Source organism: Ipomoea triloba, chromosome 5, assembly GCF_003576645.1.
Source record: "Ipomoea triloba cultivar NCNSP0323 chromosome 5, ASM357664v1".
Classification (NCBI taxonomy): Eukaryota; Viridiplantae; Streptophyta; class Magnoliopsida; order Solanales; family Convolvulaceae; genus Ipomoea; species Ipomoea triloba.
In genome coordinates this window covers 12,728,414-12,738,959 of record NC_044920.1, presented here as the reverse complement: position 1 = coordinate 12,738,959, position 10,546 = coordinate 12,728,414, and the positions used below count along the sequence as shown (strand labels likewise).

Here is a 10,546-nt window from a genome sequence, read left to right as displayed (position 1 = left end):
GCATAAAAATACTAATGTTGATGTGGGTGAAGAAAACTATATAATATGAAGAATTTTATGATATATTATAACATGTTTTGTAAGAAAATTATAAATGATAAGAATCAAAATCATTGAAAGTTTGTAATGTTGTATTCAATTTAGAACTTCAGTGACTTTTGTAGATTTTTTAAAATAAAAAATTGATAAAAGTTTATAAATGCTTTTTATATAGACTTTTATAAAGTCTTCTAAAGTTTAAAAAACTTTTTGAATGCCTTTATAAAATTCAATAAAAGTTTATTAAAATTCATGGTTGAAAAAATCGCTAGGCGCTACTCGAGCGCTCAGAGAGGCAGAGAGCGCTTAGCGTCTAGGACGCCTATGCGGGGATTAACCGGCGCCTAGGCGTCAATGTATTTTTCTATTTTATTTTTTATTTTTTAAAAAATTTGTTTAAGTATTTCCAATTTTTAAAAACTAATAATTATAAATCATATAATACTTTAATAGTTAATACTAAAATATTAAATATTAACCTAAAAAATATCTAGAGTTTGTACAATTTAGAGTTATTTCACTCAAAACAATATTGTTTTGAGTGAAATGACCCATTAAAAAAAGAAGAACAATAGATAATTGGCCGACTAGGCAGCCTAGTCAGTGCCTAAGAGGTCTAGTCGGCATTTAGGAAGCCTAAGAGCGATAAGAGGTCAGCCTGGGTAGTGCTTAGGCGGCTTAGGTGGTCGCCTAGTCGGCCAGCCGCCTAGATCACCATTTAAGGTGATACGCTAGGCGGTCGACCGACGCCTAGAGCCTAGGCGAGATTTTTACAACACTGTTAAAATCTATCATTTTTTAAATCTTTAAAAGTCATGATCAAATACACCCTAATATAGACTAGACTTTGTCTTTAAAGATGGACGTGGGTGGTGGGTACGATATTATTTGCCAAAAATAGTGATTTCTAAAGTAATATGGATCAATTAGAAATAATTAATTATTTAGGGTCCAAATCGTGGGGGAAAAGAAAGCGGGTGGTGATCTTTGATACTATTCGTTTCCATACTTCCATTTACTCCTTTCAAACAAAAATCCAGAGGAAGATCAATTATAAATAATTCATCTACAGTAGCTACAGAGAGGGTTTAAGCAGCCGCACAGAGAGAGAGAAAGAGAGAGCGCGCGAGAGCTATGGGGAACCCCAAGCAGAAATGGACATCGGAAGAAGAGGAAGCTCTCCGCGCCGGCGTGGCCAAGCACGGGGCAGGCAAGTGGAAAAATATCCAGAGAGACCCTGAATTCAACCACCTCCTACATTCTCGCTCCAACATTGATCTTAAGGTTCTTTCTCCGATAAAGCTGCGTGCTTTCTTTTTTTCTCTTCTTGAATGTCTTGATTGCAGTTATAATTTGGTTTTGAATAAGGGGGGCATCGATGATTTGATGTTATTGGGAGGAAAGCCCGAAGGGTTTTAGGGTTAAAGTTCTGTGCTTTATGTTGGGAATTCTGGGTTTTCTCTATGGAGCTCTGGGATTTAGTTATTTACTGTACATGTTTTAATATGTGTGAAGGTTTTGCTGGGATTTGCTTTCAGTTCATTATTTGGATTGCTCACTAGAAACTTATGTATTAGCTTGATGAGTTGATGAATGATTTGGACCCTTCAAAAGTGTGCATTTATGGTAAATCAGATGCCTACATGAAACTACAACTATAAGTATGAGGTAATTTTGGCTATTCTATATTCAAGTCAATCTGCTTCCTTGGTGGTGTGACTGGACACTTGGATGGTGAGGCTGTTTGGTTGGTAGCTAAGCATAGAGGGGATTAAAGCTGCCAGATAAAGGTGGGATTGAGGTTGAAATTGGAAGTACAATACTATGTTTGGTTTGGGGAATTAATGATGGGGATTATGAATTGGACTAACAATAATATATGTGGGTTGAAAGCTTAGTGATAGGATTAAGGATGAAAAATCACAAAACTACTGATGCCTACAATGTCAAATCTAGTCCAGCGGAGCAGGGATTTAAGGGGATTATTAGTTCAATCCCTTAAATCATACACCTTATGGCCTTATGGTATAATCTTCAAGGGCTATAAGTGATGTCATGCATTTAAAGGGCAACTTCCTCTATGTTATTTAGTACTGCCCTAGTGGCAAGTGTACTTGGTTATATGATTTGTTTTTTGTTTTTGTTTTTTTTTTTGTTTTTGTTTTTGTTTTTGTTTTTGTTTTTTTTTTTTCTCTTTTAAAATTAATAATATTGATTTTTATATCCCCCAAAAGGCCAAAACCAAAGGATCTATGGTGTACTTTTATTGGAAGTCAAATGTTTTGGACATGAGGTTGAGAGACATGGAGCCTTACCTTAGAACTTTGAGAGGTGAACATGTTCATCTTTTCATAAGAAGTCGTGTGTCTAAATCTATGATATTTTATATGTGCAGGCAGGCCATCATGCATAGTAAGAGGAGGATATGATAATTTGACCATAAAAAGCAAAAGTTTGATTGTGCTGGAATCTACAATTGTTCTACAATGTTTTTTTTTTTTTTTTTTTTTTTTCCAAACAACTAGGTTTAAGCGGGCCTTAATATAAGAGGCTTATTGTATTTATTTTTTGTTTAGGATAAATGGAGGAATCTGAATGTAAGTGCAAATGCGCAAGGCTCAAGGGATAAATCAAGGAATCAAAAGCCAAAGGCCATTGCTGATGTTCCTATGACTCCAGTTCCCAATGCAATAACCCATGCTTCCTCCACTCCACTTTTACTGGAGACAGCAACACCAGCAGATGCTGCCGTTGAGGATAACTCAAAATGTTTATTAGATGGAAAAACTGCTTCAAAGTGGGTTTTGTTTTCTCTGCCTTTGTTTTACCTATGTTTCTGCAAGAGATTTCATACTTGGAGCCATGTTTATTATTTTTGTCCAGTTATAATCTATTTCTAGTAAACTGTATGTGACCCTGAGTGTTGAAGACTGAAATATGGAAGCTATGTATTGTACACCAGTAGATATGTGGTCAAAAGTTCTGTACATGAAACAAAGTAAAATGCAAGTACTTCGTAAATTGGGGTGAAAAATTCATACTGAAGTAGCATGCCATTTTGCCATGAGCAGATAAAGACAGTGATTCTGCAACAAACTGATGCTTGTATTAGAGCTTCAGACATAGCGTTATGCAGGCAACATGGTCTGCTCTAATCTTTAGATGTTTTGTAGGATGGAACGTTGATAAGAAAGCTGCCAAGAGAGATCAATGTAAATGCTCAAAGTGTTCTTTGCTACAATCCCTTTTACATCATAACAGTGTGGTCATTAGCAAATTTGATCTGCTTAAAATTTAAATACACACTCACAATGGTATCAGGAAACTAAAGAAGGATATAAATAGAAGGAAAACCTGATTAATTTTCTGTTCTAGTTTACACCCTAATCTTTACGATCTATTTTTCTTTTTCCTGTTACAGCTGTAGGATCTTTTTTCTTCATTTTTATAAAATTTTTGTTTAAGGTTACAGAATTCTTTATTTTTGTTTTCAGGTACAATGGAATGATTTATGAAGCACTTACGAATCTAAAGGACCCAAGTGGATGCGATATAGGTACAATTGTCAATTTCATTGAGGTATATATAGAAATTTGACATTACCCATCTCCCTTTCTCTATTTTGCTAATTGCTCTCCATTATCTATGGGTATAAAGCCTTTATGTGGTTTCCTAGCAGATGAATATCTTCTATGAATTTGATCAATGCAAGCACTTAGATATGTATTTTTTAATGAAAAGGTTATAGACCTATTACTCTTTGTGTTCAGAGTAAGAATGAAAGAAAGGAAAGGAGTTTGTTTTTGGAACTACAATATAGCAATTAAAATCGTTGCCATAATTTATGAATTTGTTCGGAATACCCTCATTTTTTTTAAAATCCTTAAAATTCACTTATTCTAATTCTTGAGTTGACCTTGCATTTCTTTTCTCATCATTATTATTGTTGTTATTATTATTTGTTAAATACAGCAAAGACATGAAGTGCCACCAAATTTCAGACGGCTACTGAGTTCTAGGTTGAGGAGGCTTGTTCAACAAGACAAACTTGAAAAGGTAGTTTGATCCTACATCTAAACCAGTTCTATAACTGATTATCTTGTTCCAGACTACTTTTGTCACCATAGTGGAGTATTATTTGTTTGAACTTCATTGCATCTATGCTTGTTTATAATTCAACATTGCTAGTGCCATCATTCTGGTGGTGACCTCATATGTGGTGCAACTATAAATGTATATAAATTGTTACAAGAATAAGCTTGGAAATGATCCTTGAAGTTTACACTGACGTTGGTCTAACCATTTTTAATGCAATTATGTATTTCAACTGTATGGTAATTATTTTTCTTGATCAAGAGGCACCCTCTGTCATGTGGGATCCCCATCGCATTTCAAAATCATATTGTGAAGCATGATGTATTTAGGTTTTAGAATAAGGATCATGCTATCATGTTGCATGCAAAGGTTTTTGGTGATAGTATACTGTGGAGTTTGGTTATATTGGGTTGGAATTCTGGATACAGATACAGAACTGCTTTAGGATCAAGAAAGAGTTCTTACATGCATCATCAACAACTCCGACTCCAAAAATAAAGGAGAGTGGGCCAAAAGAGGATTTGCAAAACACTGGCTATCTCGGTGATACAGTAGAAGAAGCAGCTATAGCGGCTGCCTACATGATTGCAGAAGCAGAAAACAAATCATTTGTGGCAGCTGAAGCTGTCAAGGAGGCTGAGAGGGTCTCGCGAATGGCTGAGGATAGTGACGTACTGCTTCAGTTGGCAAAGGATATCTATGACAAATGTAACTATGAAAATTTGATTTCTTTTTGGTTCCCTCCTTTTACCATATACATGCATGGGAGTGGGATTAGATGTGGACAGCTTGCCCCGTGAGAATGTGCAGATGCACGGTCAAGCCAATATCAATGCACCGTAAAACATTTCGAAATGCACAGAGCACTACTTGATTGTCAACTCTGGTGCATTTGGAAATGCTTGACGGTGCATTTTAGGGATGCTTGGTGGTGCATATCAAAGGTTGAAAATCAGTGAANTTTTTTTTTTTTTTTTTTTTTTTTTGGCCAAACAACTAGGTTTAAGCGGGCCTTAATATAAGAGGCTTATTGTATTTATTTTTTGTTTAGGATAAATGGAGGAATCTGAATGTAAGTGCAAATGCGCAAGGCTCAAGGGATAAATCAAGGAATCAAAAGCCAAAGGCCATTGCTGATGTTCCTATGACTCCAGTTCCCAATGCAATAACCCATGCTTCCTCCACTCCACTTTTACTGGAGACAGCAACACCAGCAGATGCTGCCGTTGAGGATAACTCAAAATGTTTATTAGATGGAAAAACTGCTTCAAAGTGGGTTTTGTTTTCTCTGCCTTTGTTTTACCTATGTTTCTGCAAGAGATTTCATACTTGGAGCCATGTTTATTATTTTTGTCCAGTTATAATCTATTTCTAGTAAACTGTATGTGACCCTGAGTGTTGAAGACTGAAATATGGAAGCTATGTATTGTACACCAGTAGATATGTGGTCAAAAGTTCTGTACATGAAACAAAGTAAAATGCAAGTACTTCGTAAATTGGGGTGAAAAATTCATACTGAAGTAGCATGCCATTTTGCCATGAGCAGATAAAGACAGTGATTCTGCAACAAACTGATGCTTGTATTAGAGCTTCAGACATAGCGTTATGCAGGCAACATGGTCTGCTCTAATCTTTAGATGTTTTGTAGGATGGAACGTTGATAAGAAAGCTGCCAAGAGAGATCAATGTAAATGCTCAAAGTGTTCTTTGCTACAATCCCTTTTACATCATAACAGTGTGGTCATTAGCAAATTTGATCTGCTTAAAATTTAAATACACACTCACAATGGTATCAGGAAACTAAAGAAGGATATAAATAGAAGGAAAACCTGATTAATTTTCTGTTCTAGTTTACACCCTAATCTTTACGATCTATTTTTCTTTTTCCTGTTACAGCTGTAGGATCTTTTTTCTTCATTTTTATAAAATTTTTGTTTAAGGTTACAGAATTCTTTATTTTTGTTTTCAGGTACAATGGAATGATTTATGAAGCACTTACGAATCTAAAGGACCCAAGTGGATGCGATATAGGTACAATTGTCAATTTCATTGAGGTATATATAGAAATTTGACATTACCCATCTCCCTTTCTCTATTTTGCTAATTGCTCTCCATTATCTATGGGTATAAAGCCTTTATGTGGTTTCCTAGCAGATGAATATCTTCTATGAATTTGATCAATGCAAGCACTTAGATATGTATTTTTTAATGAAAAGGTTATAGACCTATTACTCTTTGTGTTCAGAGTAAGAATGAAAGAAAGGAAAGGAGTTTGTTTTTGGAACTACAATATAGCAATTAAAATCGTTGCCATAATTTATGAATTTGTTCGGAATACCCTCATTTTTTTTAAAATCCTTAAAATTCACTTATTCTAATTCTTGAGTTGACCTTGCATTTCTTTTCTCATCATTATTATTGTTGTTATTATTATTTGTTAAATACAGCAAAGACATGAAGTGCCACCAAATTTCAGACGGCTACTGAGTTCTAGGTTGAGGAGGCTTGTTCAACAAGACAAACTTGAAAAGGTAGTTTGATCCTACATCTAAACCAGTTCTATAACTGATTATCTTGTTCCAGACTACTTTTGTCACCATAGTGGAGTATTATTTGTTTGAACTTCATTGCATCTATGCTTGTTTATAATTCAACATTGCTAGTGCCATCATTCTGGTGGTGACCTCATATGTGGTGCAACTATAAATGTATATAAATTGTTACAAGAATAAGCTTGGAAATGATCCTTGAAGTTTACACTGACGTTGGTCTAACCATTTTTAATGCAATTATGTATTTCAACTGTATGGTAATTATTTTTCTTGATCAAGAGGCACCCTCTGTCATGTGGGATCCCCATCGCATTTCAAAATCATATTGTGAAGCATGATGTATTTAGGTTTTAGAATAAGGATCATGCTATCATGTTGCATGCAAAGGTTTTTGGTGATAGTATACTGTGGAGTTTGGTTATATTGGGTTGGAATTCTGGATACAGATACAGAACTGCTTTAGGATCAAGAAAGAGTTCTTACATGCATCATCAACAACTCCGACTCCAAAAATAAAGGAGAGTGGGCCAAAAGAGGATTTGCAAAACACTGGCTATCTCGGTGATACAGTAGAAGAAGCAGCTATAGCGGCTGCCTACATGATTGCAGAAGCAGAAAACAAATCATTTGTGGCAGCTGAAGCTGTCAAGGAGGCTGAGAGGGTCTCGCGAATGGCTGAGGATAGTGACGTACTGCTTCAGTTGGCAAAGGATATCTATGACAAATGTAACTATGAAAATTTGATTTCTTTTTGGTTCCCTCCTTTTACCATATACATGCATGGGAGTGGGATTAGATGTGGACAGCTTGCCCCGTGAGAATGTGCAGATGCACGGTCAAGCCAATATCAATGCACCGTAAAACATTTCGAAATGCACAGAGCACTACTTGATTGTCAACTCTGGTGCATTTGGAAATGCTTGACGGTGCATTTTAGGGATGCTTGGTGGTGCATATCAAAGGTTGAAAATCAGTGAACAGTGGAGGATGCACTGGGATGCACTGTCAAGTAATTATCAATGCACCGTAAAGCATTTCCAAATGCACTGGGCACTACCTGATTGTCAACTCTGGTGCATTTGGAAATGCTTGACGGTGCATTTTAAGGATGCTGTGGTGCATATCAAAGGTTGAAAATCAATGAACAGTGGAGGATGCACCGTCAAATAATTATCAATGCACCGTAAAGTATTTTCAAATGTACCGGGCACTACCTGATTGTCAACTTTGGTGCATTTGGAAATGCTTAACGGTGCATTTATAGTTTGCCTAACAATGCATCTGCAGGTTCTCACCTGAAGGCTTATCCGCACCAGAACTCAACCCGACATACATGTGTGTATATATATATTCTTTTATAATCTGTTACCTGACTACTTCACCTTGTTTTTGTTTTGTTCAATCGACAGGTGCTCGTGGAGAAATTGTGCTACTGGCTTAGGATATGTATGGTCTACAAATCTTTTAGAGGTTGTAAATCAGTGATTATTCTTTAGTTGTTTAGTTGATTAATATGACACTGTTATAGGTCTTAAATCAAGAATTTCCATGTGCAATTTATATATGCTATATACAGGGATCATTCTTGTTGCATCTTTCTTGTGTTGTATAAAGATATATGGATTCTGGGAAGTTTGCAACCCAGGGCTCCTATCTCCTCTTTTTTTCCTTCTTTTGGGCATTTCAATATTTAGGCTTATAATAATATTATAAGTGAGAATTTTCAATTATACTCTGATTGCTTCAAACAATTTCAGTTTAGATCGTTTGCAATACTGAAAAAGCATAGTCATGACGCACAGAAACTCACTTTCAAGGGTAAGAATTTTACGTTTTGGAACACGTAATCGTCTCTTTCAAATGAACTAAAGAAAACTCTAAAATATTTTGTTTTACTAATTTAAAAAATTGAAAAATGCACTCTTTTTAAAATAAATACTATTAAAGAAAACTATTTGTAAGCATGGTTGCAGTAGGCGCTAGGCGCTAGTTGGGCGGTAGACTAGCGCCTAAGCGGTCTAGGCGGTACCTAGGCGGTTCTAGGCGGTGATCTATAAAAACAAAAAATTAATTCATATGTGTGGGTGTATGTCATATATTGAATTATATATACTATTCTTACTTATATAAATAAATAAATTTAAATATATATAAATATAATAATAAAATTAACAAGGCCGACTCGTTCTAGTTAACTAGGCCAAATTCGGCCTAGTCGGCCGAGTTAGGCGCCAGGCGGCTTCCTAGGCAGCCAGCCATTTTGGCGGACGCCTAGGGAGCAATTCGCCTCGGTTTAGGAGCGCCTAGCGCCTAGGCACACCCGGCCTAGGCGGGGATTTTTGCAACAGTGTTTGTAAGTATGCATTTATTTAAAAAAAAATATTTGTACTATTTATTTGTGTTTCGTATTCTATAATTTCTTGTGTTTTATTTCTTATTTTTGTAATATCTATATGAGAAATAAACTCCAATATTTCATATTTGGCAAAATTCTTTTTCGGTGAAACGGTCTCAGTCAAGCTGAAATGTAATACTAAATCATGAATAAAATATTTATTATTATAAGAAAAAATATAAACATTTATTTGCAATGAGGTTTGATAGTACAAAGAGGAATTGATATTCAACAGTTCAATTCCACCTGCAATATAGTGCCCTTATTGATTGAAGTGGGTACCCTCCAAATAGTGAACAATGTGTGTTAATGTGTGTCATTGGTCCGAGTTGTTTGTTGTGGAATTTTACTACAATTTGACAGCTGATATCAACAATCTCACTAGCTCCAAATTCCACAATATTTACATGAGGGAGAAATGATATAAGTTTAGTCCCAAGGTGATTAAATAGTTTACAATCAGTCTCTTGAACAAGAAGTTAACATTAAGGATTAGGACTCCCCTGCAAGAACCCCTGCTTGAGGATAAGCCTTGCTGAACCTAGTGGTTAGCAAGAACTTGAAGTTGATGAAGATCCTCTTGCTGAGGAAATATGATATTTGGCTATCCATTTGCCCAAAAGGGGGAGTGAGTGTGGTCTTTTGATGATGGTGTGTGATGCTGCTATTTAAGGGGATGACATTTATGATGAACGTTCTCTTTTTGATGATTTGATCGTTCGTTGAAAAATCTACTAGTTGGTTGAAAATAGATTTCTTTTTTATGGGTGGTATTTGAGACAATGAGATAATTTCCCTTTGGACTTTTTGTGTTTAATTGTTTAATCAATTTACTTTGAAATGTAATTGATCTTTTAAAGTGTTTTTTTTCTTCTTTTGCCTAGCATGTAAAATTGACTAATTTTTATTGTTTTGTCAAATAATAACTAAATGAGGAGTTTGTTAGTGTTTTATGCTTGTACCCACCTATATAATTGATTGATTATTATGGCAATATTAGATTAGGGCTTAGTGTATCTGGTTCGTGACTGATTGAAGATATGCTAGAACAGAACCTATGCCACCTAATAGGAACCAACACACATGGGATCCAATAAGAGTCCATATTAAGCTCTTCACAAGGCCCATCACTACACTCTTAAAGCATCATTGGTGGAAGGAATAAGAAAGGCCAATAAGAAGTTCATTTGATAGAGGAAAGAATTATAGTGGTCCAATCACAAGGTCCAAGTCCAAATAATTAAGACAACTCTTCATTGGTTATGACTTATGTTCAAAGATTGTGGGAATCCAAGTCAAGCCCAATTGCAAAAGATGAAGAATAACTCACTGTTTTTTATAATTGTTTAAGTGCTAATTTTGGAATTAAATTAGGCCCAAATTAGCCTTATTATTTTGGGTCTATCATTAGTTAAAATGTTTGGTATGAGAGAGAAAACACTAATTTGTATTTAGAAAGGATTCC

At 35.4% G+C, this 10,546-nt stretch overlaps 2 protein-coding genes across 2 annotated transcripts; both read left to right on the top strand.

Annotated features, from left to right (window-relative positions):
* Window positions 1-1,004: 1,004 nt before the first annotated feature.
* Window positions 1,005-5,056, top strand: LOC116020011 (telomere repeat-binding factor 4-like). Its single transcript, XM_031260443.1, has 5 exons — window positions 1,005-1,323; window positions 2,616-2,836; window positions 3,534-3,618; window positions 4,012-4,095; window positions 4,563-5,056. Exons 1-5 carry the CDS (start codon window positions 1,174-1,176, stop codon window positions 4,932-4,934), a joined length of 912 nt encoding a protein of 303 aa, XP_031116303.1. The 5' UTR covers window positions 1,005-1,173; the 3' UTR covers window positions 4,935-5,056.
* Window positions 5,057-5,148: 92 nt separating this feature from the next.
* LOC116020013 (telomere repeat-binding factor 4-like) lies at window positions 5,149-8,354 on the top strand. Its single transcript, XM_031260444.1, has 5 exons — window positions 5,149-5,406; window positions 6,104-6,188; window positions 6,582-6,665; window positions 7,133-7,412; window positions 8,096-8,354. The coding sequence occupies exons 1-5, from the start codon at window positions 5,279-5,281 to the stop codon at window positions 8,125-8,127; spliced, it is 609 nt and encodes a 202-aa protein (XP_031116304.1). The 5' UTR covers window positions 5,149-5,278; the 3' UTR covers window positions 8,128-8,354.
* Window positions 8,355-10,546: the final 2,192 nt, after the last annotated feature.

Excerpts from the sequence above, each read along its gene's own strand:
- LOC116020013 (XM_031260444.1), top strand. The coding sequence starts at position 5,279 with ATGACTCCAGTTCCCAATGCAATAACCCATGCTTCCTCCACTCCACTT. Across the intron at positions 5,407-6,103 it reads GATGGAAAAACTGCTTCAAA|GTACAATGGAATGATTTATG; the intron begins GTGGGTTTTGTT and ends TTTTGTTTTCAG. Across the intron at positions 6,189-6,581 it reads CAATTGTCAATTTCATTGAG|CAAAGACATGAAGTGCCACC; the intron begins GTATATATAGAA and ends TGTTAAATACAG.
- LOC116020011 (XM_031260443.1), top strand. The coding sequence starts at position 1,174 with ATGGGGAACCCCAAGCAGAAATGGACATCGGAAGAAGAGGAAGCTCTC. Across the intron at positions 2,837-3,533 it reads GATGGAAAAACTGCTTCAAA|GTACAATGGAATGATTTATG; the intron begins GTGGGTTTTGTT and ends TTTTGTTTTCAG. Across the intron at positions 3,619-4,011 it reads CAATTGTCAATTTCATTGAG|CAAAGACATGAAGTGCCACC; the intron begins GTATATATAGAA and ends TGTTAAATACAG.